The sequence below is a fragment of the Pristiophorus japonicus genome, chromosome 6 (genome assembly GCF_044704955.1).
Source record: "Pristiophorus japonicus isolate sPriJap1 chromosome 6, sPriJap1.hap1, whole genome shotgun sequence".
Classification (NCBI taxonomy): domain Eukaryota; kingdom Metazoa; phylum Chordata; class Chondrichthyes; family Pristiophoridae; genus Pristiophorus; species Pristiophorus japonicus.
Window position 1 is genome coordinate 142,772,559 of NC_091982.1, and position 16,329 is coordinate 142,788,887.

The window sequence follows — 16,329 nt, forward strand, 5'->3', positions numbered from 1 at the left end:
GTGATTTCAGGGAGCGACTAAAAGCTGCTCCAAAACGAGTGGCCTGGGACCTTCTGTAAATGGTCATTCAGGCGCGCGCGCACAAAAAATTATGGCATAAATGGAATGCGAGCTGGGATATAAAGGTTGCTTAAACTATGCTATTTGTAACCCACTGATTTAACTCATAGGCTATATCTGTTGAACATTCATCGCCTTGCTGCAATGACAGATAGATGGGAAATTGTAACAACCCTACACAAACTTCAAAATATTCCTTTGGCCCGCTATCCCTTCCTGTTGTGGATTTTGGCAATTATCTTCTTTGCATTATCCCCTCTTATTTTTTTGCTATCGTTCCCAACAAAGTTCAGTCGGAACGAAGGGTACAAACCTGAGCTTAGAAAAAGGAAAAAGTACAAATGGCAAAGTAGAAGATTACATACATAAAAAACAAATCAGTAAAGCCGCAAGCTGTTATTTATGTCTTGTTTATTGTTCTTTTATATAAAATTACACAATTACCAACAAGCCTCATTGCATCAATCTGTGATGCACTCACATAGCCAGTTATTGTTCAATAGATTCTGAACCCTTTCAAACATCGTTTTGCAAACCTGCTGCAATTCTTTTTATACCAGTGACCAATATTCTCAACTGTAATACAAGAAAATCGTAAGTTAGGCGCACTAGGTGTCAGATTCACAACAGCACGTCTGAGTCACCCTGTAGCATTGTTCTTCATGGCCAATGGGAGCCATGTTTTGGCACAGGACAAAAAAAGTCATTGGCAGCTGGCAGTCATTTTTCTCAGATGAAGGTGGTGTTCTGCTTTCCATTAATGATGGTATCAATCGATTACCTAGAGTTACCATTACTGACCACATCCTTCTACATCTTCAGCTGCTCTCCTCAGCTCCAAATACTCCTGCACTTATACATAATGGCACTTCCCTGGATCAATTTCTAGACTGAAAGCATCTGATCATTTGCCAAAGGTCCCAGCCACATTGCCTCTAACACCTGGTGCCAAACACAATACCACCTAAATACCAGTGACATGAGCCCCATGCCCAATACCAAGGGTGGCACGAAAGACAAACAGAGCAGTGTTTGATAACTACTCCATAGCTAGATGCTGGGTGACCACATTGACGAAAAGATCACACTGTAACATGGCCAAAGACAAGGGATTCCATTCATGTGCCCAAGGGGACAATCCTCTGCTGCCTGTGTCAAAGCCCCTTGTGTCCATTAAACAGGGAATATTCCAGGAGAACAAGAATTGTGCTGATTATCACCTCCTTCCTTGTACAAAACAGCCATGGAGTCAATCCCACCATTCCTCATCCCTCCTCCCTCAGGCTCCTGCTCTTCCCTCTCTTTGATTTCTCCCTCTCTCCAGGTATGGAGTCAGCACAAGGCACTGAGTTAGCCCCACTCTCCCTGATCTATCCTCGCCCCCCACCCCCAATCGGCAAGGCAGTATCACAACTAGCCTGCTCTTTCTGCAAGGTACAGAACTTCAGCACACTGTACAATTCCAAGTTCGTCATAACAAACAAATTAAAATGTACAGGATGTTTTTTTTAATTAAAAAAAAGCAAATGTCAGAAAAAACTTTTTTTTATTATTTAAGATCAGATTCGCTTCGTACCTCCAGCCCATGGCTCCCAATTATCAACAGTTCATACAGTAACTTTATCAATCGGCGGCCTTTATACAGAGCAGACGCCAAGTGTGGAGTGAACATGGGCAGCCGTTGAATGCAGGGCTTGAATTTAACATTACTACACCAGCTGAGCATAAGTCTCTTTCAATTCTGCCAGCAGCCACTGCAAGGTCAGCCTCCTGAACTCCAAGCTCAATACTGCCACTCAGCCATCGGTTCTGCACAGTGATCTTCAGATACTGTAACACCTATTCCCAAAGCTCCTTACAATCTATATCTTTCACTTAAGAATTTTGTCAGTGTTTTAGTCAATGGAATGATATCCAAAGTCACTGGAATTCGAGCTGGTGAATGACAGCAAAATACCAGCAACTGCAAGCTAGAGGAGTAAAGTTGCATTCAAGCCCTGCATCAAATATTAAGAATTAGTCATAATTAAAGCAATAAGATAAAAACAAGATCAATAATACCTTCTCCTTTACCCACCCCAATGACAATAATGAGAATGAGATACCATCTAGATTTAGGGCACTTAAAAAAAAAAAATGAAAACATTACATACATTATTTCAATATACCCAATTAGTATTTGGCTTTTAGGGCCCTGGGTTAGCATTTGCATATAGAAATGCAGTTAAAAATCACAAATACAGACACACAACAAATAAGGAGCATTGAATACACAACTCGCTATCTCACCCTGCACACGCACTGTACGGGTCCTACCAACTATCTAGGTACAAGGCACTTTGAGGAACACACACAGCAAGGAACGTGTTGGTTGATCGATTAAAAGTCAAACACAACTACATTGCAAACCACAGCCAATAGGCACGTTCTTGAGGAGCTTTCAGAGTTCTGAATTTGGGCAAAGAAAAGGCACAGGATGTGGCACTTTGGGAAGGAGGGGAGGCTTGGGCATCAGAGATGGGGAGCAGGGGCAGAGATGGGAGAGAGAGGGTGGTGTTGCAATCAATCACTCACTCACTGACCATCACCAGGCAGCATTCCAGTCAGCACTCACTGCAATCACAATACTCACCAACCTCCTTTATAGAAGATCCACCCATTAAAGAACTCCTATGATACAAGCATGACAGGTACACAGCATTACTAAAAAGCTGGACATGTGTGTGTTAATTTTCAACAGACTCTTCCAATTTACTCAGGCTTATATCTCCATTATCCATAAACTTGCTTGATCTGGATTGAATAAAGTGGAATCTCTCTCACCCAGATACAATTAAAATAAACACACTTAGCTGGAAGACGAAAAAACAAACCAATGGAAAACATAGGAACAGGAGCAGCCCACTCAGCTCCTCAACTCCATAACTGAGAAACTCTCTCCCTTATGGTCAATTTCCTTGACTAGATATTAGTTTATGGCACACTTATAGGATATACCTTAGGGATGTTTTGAGCTGGTAGATATATATCTGAATGAGCAGAATTGTTCGTAAAAGCACCAATTCCCAAGTTTGTCACTGGTCCGTCGCTCGAACCAATGTATTCCTGCAGATTGAAGCATCAGCCTTCACTGTTCTCTCAAAATGCTAAACCCTGTCCTCCACATAAATATCAACAGACCAACCAACAGATCACATCCACCCATTAAACACATTGGTCAGCATTCTGCACATCAACTCCAACTCCAACTCCCAACCAGAGTTGGATTTTGGCACGAGCTACTGAGCAACCACCAGTGGTTTGTCTCCTCCTGTCCATTAGCATTTGGAGCACTGGCATGGATTCCCAGTTAAGGTTACTAGTTGTGTTGTACTGGTAGTGGTCATTAGTGAGAAGGTAACACAACACAAGCATTTTCTCAAGTTTAGTGTTATTTGCTATTTGGCTTTGGTCATTGACAAATCGTTGACTACCATATAAAGGCAATCAATATATTCTTTAAAGTTGCATTATATACTGTGGAATCACAGGATTCTTGTAAATTTAAGCTTAAAGTGCCTCACAATGGAGTTTTTTTCCCCCAAGAAATCTTCAGAAGTAAAACCTAACAAGGCAACGTCTGCAGTACTGTGTTTGGCACCAAGCTATTAAAAGTACATGCAAGCAGTGAAGAGGGCAGAGAGAAAAGCAACAGGATTAATCCCAAGTCTAAAGGGAATGAGCTGAGCAAATAAATTACAGAAGCCTAAACTTTACAGTTTAGAGAGATGGCTGACAGACCTCAGGGAAGTGTGTGCAATATTCAATGGTAACCTCAAAACAATTTCAAAGAAAATCAGGAATGCCAATTTAAATGAGTGAAAAGTAAATTTTAAAGATATTGGCCAGAACTACTTTACCCAAAGAATGCCAATAGTTTGCAATAATCCAGCCAGTATGGTAACAGAAACAAAAGACATTCTGCCATTCAATAATATTGGAAATTAAACCAAGAGTTAGAACACTGGAGAGACTGACTGTTCTTCGGGTACAAGAAGAATTGAGATCAGGAAACATGTGGCTTAAGTCAGTGGAACTCATATGGGCTAGGGACTTCTTGCTGCAAATCCCTCCTGCATCAAATCCCTCCTGCATCTGCTCCATGTACCTTGGGGCCTGCATAACTATACGATGTTATTGGAGCTGGATTTCAGTACTGTTCCCTCTCTTTTTCTTGCTCCCCAGAGAAAGCTGGCAGGTTAGTGGTAGGTTTCACAGATCAAATGGAACTTCCTTCTTAAAAATCCTATCGTCTCTATAGCTTTCCATGTCCCTCTTTGCCTGCCCGCCACTTGGCAACTACCGAAGTGCCATGATTGAAATCAGGAGCCCATTATGTGGGGGAACCTCAGGCACAGAACCACAATGGGCTGAATAGCCTCCTTCTGTACTGCAAACTTCATGGTGCAGTATTGCAGAGAGTGGTCCTCCAGAAACTCGCTGGTTGGGATTTCTAGTGAGAAAGAGGTTTAAGTCATGGTACGAATTGCCGCTCTTCACCTTTTGCCCCTGACATTTATGGAGCAGGAGATGGAGCCATCACTGGAAACAATCCATGCAGTTCCTTATCTTTTACCACCACTGCCTCCCTAAAAATTCTTCAAAATAGCTATGCTTACAACCAGAATTATTTGGTGGTTAGAATTATTGACAGAGCTGCCTACAAATGTGGGGCATCTCAAGCTTTAGTACCCCATTGCAGAGTCGAGTACAGCAGCTTTTGGCAGGATGTCACCCTTCTTAGGAATATTGCTTTGGTCATCGATTACGACAGAAGAAGAAACAAAAACTTGTATTTATATATTTAATGTAAAAAAAACATCCTGATGTGCTTCACAGGAAATGGGGAAAATATAGATGAGAGCGAGAGAAAGGACTGCACACTGCACCTTCATGGGAGACTTAAGGAGAGCTGCCTGAAAGCTTAATCAAAAAGATAAGTTTTGAGATGGTTTTTAAATATGAAGGGAAGTTGAGGCATGGGGACGGAATTGCAGAGAGTAGGGCCGAGGCAGCTGAAAGATTCACCACAATGGTGGGATGAAGGAAGAGGGACGGATACATAAAAGACCAGAGTCAGAGCACTTTGGAAGGGACGTTAAGTTGGACGGAGTTCAGAGATGGGGTGGCAGAGGCTGTGGAAGAGTATTTTTAATTACATTTGTTGGGGAGCAGGGGTGAATGGCTGGCAGGACCAACACTGCAGGACATGATATGGGTAAATGAATTTTGAACAAAGTTGGAGCTTATGGGGGATAGATGATGTGATGCAGACATGGGTGCAGGAGACACATTGGAAAACTAAGAGTCTAGAGGTGAAATAAAGCATGAATAAGGCTTCCAGCAGCAGAGGTGAGGTGGAGATGTGCCATATTGTGGAGATGAAAATAACAGGCCTTGGTGATGGATGGAATGTGGGGTTTCCAGCGCAGCTCTGGGCTGAACAGGACGTCAAGGTTTCAGCTGGGCAAGTGGTCAAGAAGGGGAACTAAGCTAGTAGCAAAAGAGCAGAGTTCATTTTGGTTGAATGGGTGTGGGGCATAAACGATTGCTTCCCTCTTCCTGGTGGTCAGTTGAAGGAAGTTTTGACTTATCCATGACCTGATGTTAGTTAGACAGGTAGCCTTGACAGCAGAGATGGTCATGGGAAGAGCCGAGAGCACAAAGTGCACCTCCACATATTGTAAAATGTTTAACTGTACTTTCTTAACTGCTTCAGATTCCCTTGAAAGGTTTTCTAAAGGTTAGTGTTCCCACCTTACTTGTACCTGATACTGAAGTCAACCCATGAATGCCCAAGAGTGACACAGATTGGACCAGTTAGGCATCATGACCATAAATCCCTGTGCTATTACACAATGAAGACAGAGAAACGGTAATACTCTTCAAAGTGTTTTTGATATTATAATTTTTGCTTGGGTACTTTGATTCCACAGAATTCTATCCAACAGTCCAGCAATGCTGTCTGTAAAGTTCTTTGTGTCCCATGAGCTCCACCATCGCAGCCCTTCCAGAGGGAGACAATTTAACTGTACAACATTTTTTGTGGCTGCAAGTGTCTTGTGCTTTAACAAAGAAAGCTGTGCAAGTAGTACCAATGTCAGTTGGCAACTTTAAAAAAATATATTTATATATACAGGACTAGATTGAGTATGAATCAGTCCATAGTGTCAGGCCTCAACAGCACTGGACAAACCACTGAGCTGGTTGTCAAAACCTTACATCAACAGAATACTTCCAGATAGATAATGGTCAAAGGGGAGGCCAACAGCTCAAAACGCACCAGAATCAAAGGTAACGCACTCTGGGAATGTTTATATTTAAATAACCCCTTTTTGATGGGGCATTTCTAGTGTCAGTATATGTAATGCATGATATTTTCTTGATTTCACATAGTCATCAAACCAAGGAATCAAAGCAACGGTAAAGTGGTCACGAAAGTGAAATTAATGTCTGGTTCTGAATCACCAATGCACGAAAATAGTTTCCAGCCCTGCAATGCACCAGTGTAAAGGCACTGTTTAATTCAGACTGCTCCTTTCCTCTCGCTCACCATGTGCACAGCCATTAACCTCACTCTTGAAACTGAATGTGAAATTATTGGCTGTGACTTGTGCAAATGGGTTACTGTAAAAGAAATTGCCATCGAGGGGGACGCCACTGTCCGAATCCCATGACCCAGACCCACTACTGGTTGAATCTTCTGTGGTTGTCGGGGGGTAACTCAGCTGCTCGAGCTGATCAATCATGTCACCAAACTGAAATGCAGAGCTGGACTCAGAGCGCACGGAATACGTGGGAAAATTCACCATGGAACTGGCTTCAGATTGATTGCCAGAGTTGGCCGACCTGAACAATGCTGTGTCAGATAGGCCGTTTAACCCGAGGTTTGTCAGTGAGCTTCTCCCTGACTGGTTGTTCACTAGCGAACTCGTCTCCGATTTGCTATAGCGTCCATGCAGCCGATTGGCTTGCGCCTTCACTTCAAAGAGGTGAGCTGTGTCGATTGGTCGGCCATTGCCATTGAGATCACTCCCACCCTCAAACTCTAGGTCATCCTCTGAACCCAGCTCCATATTATCATTGACATATTTACTTGGGTTGTGTCCACAGCTTAGTTTCAACACGCTGGAGTTTATTACTGGTGAACTCTCTGGTTGACTATAAGCAGTAGGGCCCTTTGTACCATTCCCCAGCCCATGGTAACATGGCGAAAATGCCTCTGACCCGCCAGCAAAAAAGGAAATCTCGGCAGGGTCGTCATCAATGAACTCTTCCGTGAGCTGCAACTGAGCGTTTGTCAATGTGAAAATTGGCATTGCCCTTCCCCGAAGCTGGCTAACATTGTACTCGTTCTCAGTAATAAATATACCTGTGGTATAGTCATCCTCATCATTGTCATTTCTCTGAGTCAGTCGCCCGTTACTAACACTGTCTTCTCTAGTTAAACCACTATGCCCATCACAACCCGAGGAGGAGGGGCTGCAGCTGCCTGCAGCTTCAGCAACAGAACCTTGCAAAGAGATCGGAGAGGGCTGATCAGAGGGCCGCCACGCCTCTTCCAACGCCGGACTCATCTTCACTTCTGTCAGGGGTCTCGGAGCAGAGTGCTTGCTGACGAGGAGTACGCTGCTGTTGTCGGAGTGGATGGGCCGACCGTCAGCAACAGTCCGATACGCAGACTGGACGGACTGAAAGGAAACGGCCGCTGAAGAAGGGGAGCCTGGGACCTCTACACCTTCAGTGAATGATAAACTCTAGTGGGGAGAAGAAAACAAAAATGGAACCAACAGGCACATTTGGATACTGCAATCAGTTTATGGACAGTGCATTAACAGTTCTCTGCTTTCAAACAGGTCTTAAATTAACAAATCCATCGATTTACACTTTCTGCTTTTCATTTCAACACTTTGGTTACTATGCAAACCAGCCCAATCAGGTTACTCACTGTGTTCTTTATATTACCTAGCTGTGATAAATTGCAAGGGGAAATGTTATAAATTTAATGAAAACCTAATGACATCGTAGACATGTGGAACATTATTGCTGATGTATTGAAACAAAGCTATAGGAGGTTGGCATCGCTTTGTCCAAATATAATGCAACTCCCAAACTGGAAGGTCAGAGGGCTCAATCCCAGGGTTAAAATCCACTGAACCCCCACTGCCTCAGCCAGTTTTCAAGCCAGGAGGCCTGATGGAACGCCACATGGAAGGGACGCATTATGTTACTCGACAAAGGGAGGGTGCAGGGAGAAGATTGCCAGGTACAGTTTGTCATTTAGGACAGTCACTTGCCTTGCTGATCCAGAACAGCACTGACAGCAAGTATGTATCAGTGTACTGCCAATAGTGCCTACCATCCGAGTGGCAAGCTCCAGGAGAAGGGCGGAAGGGATAAATGGAACAAACCCGATCAGGTACTAAATAAGAAACATCAGATTTGGCAAGTACTCCATTTTTGAAACACTGACATACACAAATCCCAAGGTGCCGCAGGACTAACCTGTTTTGGCACGTCTGCGCTCAAAGTCCGAGCTGAGACTCGTGCTCTGCTGTGCCGCCTGAAGAACAGAGAGTATTCAGTAAGGACGTGAGGAGGAAAAGCCTGCACCAGACAGCTGGAGTCTTTCAACAAACGCACTCAAACAGAGTGCGAGAGGCGACCAAGCGATGCAAGGGGTAAGCACAGGCAAGGGAGACGGACATACTGCAGCACAAACGCAGTGCAGGAAAGGAAACACAGCATTCACACTCACTCGCACCCAACATTGTACGTTAAAGGTTCAACTGGGACAAATAAAAGTTAAGAGCTCGTTTCTAAATGACTGCTGAAAGTCCAAGGCGGGGTTACAGTCAAATCATGGTTCAGATTTTTTTTTAAAGATAACATACAGTTTTAACTAATATTTAAATGTTTAATTTGCTACCAGAGGCCAACATTTTTCAATTTGCTTCAAATCCCAGCTCTGGGATCAACGTACAAGAATGGTATTTCTAAAAGGACATTATCTCCAACTATCACATTACAAGTTTACTTAGTCGATTTGGAGTCACTTGCATACATAAACACCACATTTACTGCAGGCCAAACATCTTCAGAGAGAGAGAACTGAACACTGCACCCGACACATGCCCACATCACCTACCAACCTTGTGTCACTTATTTGCATCAAACGCAGTGCCACATTGTGCAAGGTCTGCAATACTATTCGAGAGCTCCTCAGTCTACACATTTTGTTTGGAAAGAGCCAATTATAACCTCCAACCTTGAAATGATACAAAAGGGAGGGAGAGACAGAAGGATACGCTACTGGCTACCACTGTGGGTAAAAATAAAGTACAGAGTCTTGAAATTAACAAAAACCCAAAAGAAAAAATAAAGCAAAAGTCAAAACTATCTGGATCACTGAGAATGTCAATCTCCACCGTGACAGCTTGCTAAGTCTGAAAGTTCAAAGCTTATAGCAGTAAGACAATCATCAATATTAAGTAGCGATCCTGCCTGGAACGTTTCATCATCCACGATATGGTGAATTGAAGTTGAAAGCAGCCAAGGCCGGAGTGCGATAGTTGTATTTCATCAGGGCGGCAGCCATCTTGTGGATGATCTCGGAGACTTGAAGCAACACCCACGGTTATGGTTTAAGGCCATACCCTCTGTCCATATTTTGTTTCCTTTCCTTTTTTTTTAAAAAACAGCCCCTCCACCTCCCCTTTTATTTTTTTCTCTGTTTCCCATGACAGCTGGTGATGATTCCCCCAATCACACCCTAGCTAGACTCATCTTTTGTTTCACAACTTGTCCCATTACCATCTCAATTCGGCCCATCATCCCTTTTGTGTCTCAAATCTCTCCTGCCTTCTACCCCATCACAGACCTTCCCTTTTGTTCTTTCCTCCCCTCTCCCCCTTCAGGGACCCCTGCACTTCCTGAAGAATCTGTTATATTTTGAACTTTTGCCAGTTCTGACGAAGGGGTCACAGACATGAAACTTTAACTCTGTTTCTCTCCACAGATGCTGCCTGACCTGCTGAGATTTCCAGCATTTTGTGTTTTTATTTCAGATTCCAGCATCCGCAGTGGTTTGTTTTTGTATCTGTGGTTATAGATAATGGCAGCTATTAGCTTTGGGCTGGTAGAGGAGCAAAAGGCAGTGAGAACTGGCATGCAGCTCAGAGGAAAGTGCTATGCATCTCTCGCGGGTGATGGCGTTGACCTGCTGGGGGAGGCGCATTAACTCCTTGTCCAGGCTCATATAGTGAAGCATCATTTCATTCATTTACCAGGTAACCTTTCTTAAAAAGTTGGAAACATACCCAACTACACCACACCAATCAGAATGCAGGATTTTTTAAACAAAGGAAGTTAAACAGCGTCAAACATACCTTTGTGAGCATTAGAGCAAAAGCAAAGATGTGAATCGAAGCAGAATAGATTAAAGAAAACAGACTAGTTTACACATTTTATGAAGCTTGATAATATACATAAAAGGAGCTGCAAACCATAAAGTTAAAAAAAAATTGCAGAACTTCAATGCTTTGATGTGCAGGTTGAAATCAACAACAACAACAACTTGTATTTATATAGCACCTTTAATGTAGTGAAACATCCCAAAGCGCTTCACAGGAGTATTATGAGATAAAAAATTTGACACCGTGCCACACAAGGAGAAATAAGAGAAATCTTGGTTAAAGAGGTAGGTTCTAATGAGCATCTTGGAGGAGGAAAGAGAGGTAGAGAGGCGGCGAAGTTTATACAGGGAGTTCCAGAGCTTAGGGTCCAGGCAACAGAAGGCACGGCCACCAATGGTTGAGCGATTATAAATCGGGGATGCTTAAGAGGGCAGAATCTGAGCGCAGACATCTCGGGGGCGGGGGGGGGGGGGGGGGGGGGTGTTGAGGGGGCGAGGCCATGGAGGGATTTGAACACAAGGATGAGAATTTTGAAATCAAGGCGTTGCTTAACTGGGAGCCACTGTAGGTCAGCGAGCACAGAGGTGATGGGTGAGCAGGACTTGGTGCAAGTTGGGACACGGGCAGCCGAGTTTTGGATCACCTCTAGTTTATGTAGGGTAGAATGTGGAGGCTAGCCAGGAGTGCATTGGAATAGTCACGTCGAGAGGTAATAAAGACATGCATGAGGGCTTCAGCAGCGGATAAGCTGAGGCAAGGGTGGAGACGGGTGATGTTACGGAGGTGGAAATATGTGGTCTTAGTTATGCTGCGGATATGTGGTCGATAGCTCATTTCCGGGTCATAAGAACATAAGAACAAGGATCAGGAGGCTGCCATTCGGCCCCTCGAGCCTGCTCCGCCATTCAGTATCATGGCGGATCTTCTACCTCAACTCCATTTTCGTGTACTGTCCCCATATCCTTTGATTCCCTTACTATTCAAAAATCTATCGATCTTTGTCTTGAATATACTCAAAGACTGAGCCTCCACAGCCCTCTGGGGTAGAGAATTCCAAAGATCCACCACGCTCAGTGAAGAGGTTTCTCCTCATCTCAGTCCTAAATGGCCAACCCCATATTCTGAGACTATGACCCCTGGTTCTAGACTCCCAAGCCAGAGGAAACATCTACCCTGTCAAGCCCTGTAAGAATTTTGTTTCAATGAGATCACACCTCATTCTTCTAAACTCTAGAGAATATAAGCCCAGTCTACTCAATCTCTCCTCATAGGACATAGGGTCAAATATGACACCAAGGTTATGATCTGTCTGGTTCAGCCTCAGACAGAGGTTGGGGAGAGGGATAGGGAACAGAGTTTGTGGCGGGAGCGTTTCCCCAGGACCAAATGGCTTGCATCCCAGGGTTTTAAATGAAAGCAGGTGAGAACATTGCAGATGCTCCAACTATAATCTTCCAAAGTATTCTTGATTTGGGAACCTTTCCTTTAGATTGGAAAAATGCATGCCGGTCCACTATTTAAGAAATGGGAAGAGTGGGAAAATCAAAGAATTATAGACCAGTTGGTCTGTTGTCAAGCAATTACTAGAGTCTATAATTAAAAGGATAAAATGACTTAACACCTTGAAAATGTTCAGTTAATCAGAGACAGGCAGCATGGATTTGTAAAGGTAGGTCATGCCTGACAAACCTGATTTTTTGAAGAGGCAGCTCATGCAGAGCACGGAGTGCAGCAGAAAAGAGTGGCATTTGGGAGTTTGGTAAATGGGTGAGTTTTAAGGGTTATTCTTTTTAAACCATTTGGAGGCTGGAGTAAATTGTTAGTGGCAATTGCCAGTAGCTTCTAAGTAAGTAACAGTTTAATTTAAAGGGGAAAAGTTAAATAGTTGGGAATCTTTCAGGTTTAGGCAGAGAAAAGCAAGGTAACTCTCCAGTAGGAGGCAATTAGCAGCTAGTTAAAACCAGTTCTGTAAACAACTGACCAGTAGTGAGTCATCTGACCTAGATACAGTTCAAAAAGAGGCAGCTCGTGCAGAGCACGGAGTGCAGCAGCAAAGAGTGGCATTCGTGAGTTTGGTAAGTGGGTGAGTTCAGGCAAGTGGGGGTGGCAGGTGCTGTTTTGTCTTGTTTTTCCTACCAGTGCTGACACTAGAGCAGCTGATAAGGAGTGCGAGAGGAGGAGACGGAGGCCCAGAGACTAGCCCAACCAGCTGCAGACAAAGTTAGAAGGGTGCGAAATCGAGGTGTGACGTCACAGCCAAGGTTGGCTGTTCGACTGATAAGTATAACTCTCTTTTAGACTGACATTTAGATTGGTTTAATTGGCAGCGAACTACTAAGTAGCTGTTTGGTGTTTAAGTAAATTTTAGTAAGTAAATTAATTTAAGGGTTAAGTCATGGCAGGAGAGCTTGGACCCGTGTCATGCTCCTCCTGTGCTATGTGGAAAGTCAAGGACACCTCCAGTGTCCCTGACTACGATGTGTGCGGGAAGTGTGTCCAGCTGCAGCTCCTGACAGACCGCGTGACGGCATTGGAGCTGCGGATGGACTCACTCTGGAGCATGCGCGATGCTGAGAATGTTGTGGATAGCACATTTAGTGAGTTGGTCACTGCAGGTAAGGGTTAGGACAGATAGTGAATGGGTGACCAAGAGACAAGGCAAGAGCAGGAAGGTAGTGCAGGAGTCCCCTGCAGTCATCTCCCTCCAAAACAGATATATCGTTTTGGATACTGTTGGGGGAGATGACTTACCAGGGGAAGGCATCAGCAGCCAGGTTCATGGCAACATGGGTGGCTCTGCTGCACAGAAGGGCGGGAAAAAGAGTGGGAGAGTTGTAGTGATAGGGGACTCTATTGTAAGGGGAATAGATAGGAGTTTCTGCGGCGGCAACCGAGACTCCAGGATTGTATATTGCCTCCCTGGTGCAAGGGTCAAGGATGTCTCGGAGCGGCTGCAGAGCATTCTGGAGAGGGAGGGTGAACAGCCAGTTGTCGTGGTACATGTAGGTACCAACGATATAGGTAAGAAGCGGGAAGAGGTCCTACAGGCTGAATTTAGGGAGCTCGGCGTTAAATTAAAAGTAGGACCTTAAAAGGTAATAATCTCTGGATTGCTACCAGTGCCACATGCTAATCAGAGTAGAGGGAGCAGGATAGTTAGAATAAATACGTGGCTTGAGCAGTGGTGCAAGAGGGAGGGATTCAAATTCCTGGGACATTGAAACCAGTTCTGGGGGAAGTGGGACCTGTACAAAAGGGACGGTCTGCACTTGGGCAGGACTGGAACTGATGTCCTGAGGGTAACATTTGCTAATGCAGTTCGGGAATGTTTAAACTAATATGGCAGGGGGATAGGAACCTATGCAGTGAGACAGGGCGAAGTAATATGGAGTCAGAAACAGATGGTAGAAAGGTAAAAAGCAATAGTGCAAGGCCGAGTAAACAAAGGCAAGAAACAAAAAGGGCCACACCACATCATAATTCTAAAAGGACAAAGGGTGTTAAAAAAAACAAGCCTGAAGGCTTTGTGTCTTAATGCAAGGAGTATCCGTAATAAGGTGGATGAATTAACTGTGCAAATAGATGTTAACAGATATGATGTGATTGGGATTACAGAGACATGGCTCCAGGATGATCAGGGCTGGGAACTCAACATCCAGGCGTATTCAACATTCAGGAAGGATAGACTCGACAGAGACAGGACATCAGAGTTTCCAGAAGTGTGGTTTTGCAAATACTGTTGTACAGCGCATTGGAAAAGAAGTAGGCCACGAGACTGGGCTGCCTCATACTGACATGGGAAACACACTGTTTGCTCCCACCTCAGAGATCCAGACCCGGGCAGGAGCTAAACAATGTGTAAACAATGTAACTATGTCAAACCTCTCACATTCCAGAGCCCCAGGATTTTTAACCTGCACATCCTGGAATACTGTGTAGCACCCATCACAAAATGCAAGAAATGTCAATTTTAGTCTATATAAAAATAGCAGCTTGATGCCTTGCTGGTTTACTTGCTGACAAGGTCACCCTTCATTCTCACATCCCAGTCACTCACTGTCGAATTCAACATCACTGGTTCAATATCCTGGAATTCCCTATCTAATACCATCATGGGAACAGTCTCAAGAACTGCAGCAGGTCAACTCAAAGGTCAAACACCTTGTCAAGGCAACTCGGGCTGGACATCAATGCGGCCTTGCCAATGGCACCCACACCTCGAAAACAAATGTAAAATCCCTCGCCTAACCTGTACTGTTAATGTCCCATTCCTTGCATGGAATCAGCATGGCCAAGAAATGCAGAGTAGGAAAAGCTTGGAATGGAATCAGAGACTCCCAGCTACCGCAAATAAGGCTTTTTCTGCAGCCCTATGGTCTTTCAGGATTGACTGCAGCTAATTCTAAAAGCGACAAGCTCAACGTTTATCAGAAACATGCATGGCAAGGTTTTGAGCTGGCAGAGGCAGGAAGAACTATATGCATGTTGAGTGTTTTTCTAATTTATTTGCCCAGATTTTAGTCATTTGCTGGACCATCTGTCAACAAGCAGCAGAATGTTTGGTTACCCAGAGGAAATGTGTCACAACACAAGCAAACAGCAGCAGCTAAGGACGATCGCAATGTTTCTCTAGGGCAAGTACACACAATAGATTTAATAGCGTCAAAGGTTTTATAGTTTTAATGTTGAGAGCGAAAAGGCATTATGGGATCGAGATGCTTGCTGGAGATACACTTAGAGCTCTGAAGCAAAGAACCCAGCACACATCGCTGCCCCCACACCAGACACGCACATTATGGACACGAGAACAATGCACAAAAGTAAAAGATAGCAAAGATCTTCTAGCACATAGTCAGAGGAATAACACATATATCCCAGGAAATGTCAACTTCTCCAGAGCATTACGGAGCTCGCCCTACCTGTGTAGGGATATCTTGGCTTTGGAGAGACTACAGTAAAGGGATAATAGGTCGGTACATGTGTTTAGGCATCTGAACTATGAGAAGTGGTGAATAACATGGAAAGTGGTTACAGTGAAGAGAAGGTATCTCGGGGGAGGTGTTATTGAAGTATTCAAGATCCTGTGGGCAACAGACAAATTGGATTCTTGTGGTTCACAAAGCATCACATTGCACAGGAAGCATAAACTCAAGTTCAAGGAAAGGCAGCTTAGATTTAATGATTTTAAAAAGGTGGTCGTGAATGCGCGGAACGGACTGTTTGGTGAGACAGTGAAGATAGACAAAGGGAGTTGGGATAGATATTTGGTGACTGAAGAGTAAGAGATTGAGTGGTGAATGCTTTCATGACTAGCATGATGGATTGCAATGACCTTTTCTGATTTGTATGTATCTATTAAAAAGTTCCATCCAGTCAACATCCACTTAAAATAAGTTAATGAGGCATCAGTTAAGTGTTGGTGGAAACAGCCAGACTCAGCAGGCTAGAGCATGTGTGTATTTACATATGGAAGGACCAGTGAAGCATTAGGTCACTGAGGGAATATTTATGGACAAACAGATTGAAAACAGAGATAAAGTCCCCCAACTACAACACATACATTACTGGCTTAGAGGTAATGAGGTGAGGCGGTGATGCTGGGAGGGGAACTAGTTTTGACAGGTAGGAATCGGAAGAGCTTCTGTGGTATGATGTGGGGAAAGTTCTAGTCTAATATCAAGCCCCAGTATGTATTGATCCAAATATAACTGTACAGGCTAAATGTTAACTATAGCGGAACCCTGCTTTAACAGAAACATAATCTTGGAGACGAAAAGGGAGACATGCAAGCAATAAGCCAATGCAACCTTCCAAA

At 44.0% G+C, this 16,329-nt stretch overlaps 1 protein-coding gene across 3 annotated transcripts in view; it reads right to left on the reverse strand.

Moving 5' to 3' along the window:
- Positions 1-16,329, reverse strand: part of farp2 (FERM, RhoGEF and pleckstrin domain protein 2) — a 125,766-nt gene that overhangs the window by 75,126 nt on the left and 34,311 nt on the right. For all 3 annotated transcript variants that reach the window (XM_070883224.1, XM_070883223.1, XM_070883226.1), the window contains exons 10-11: positions 8,605-8,662; positions 7,613-7,856 (exon numbers count right to left, since the gene is read on the reverse strand). In XM_070883224.1, the coding sequence (XP_070739325.1) occupies positions 7,613-7,856; positions 8,605-8,662 (302 nt within the window). The remainder of the gene's footprint in view (positions 1-7,612; positions 7,857-8,604; positions 8,663-16,329) is intronic.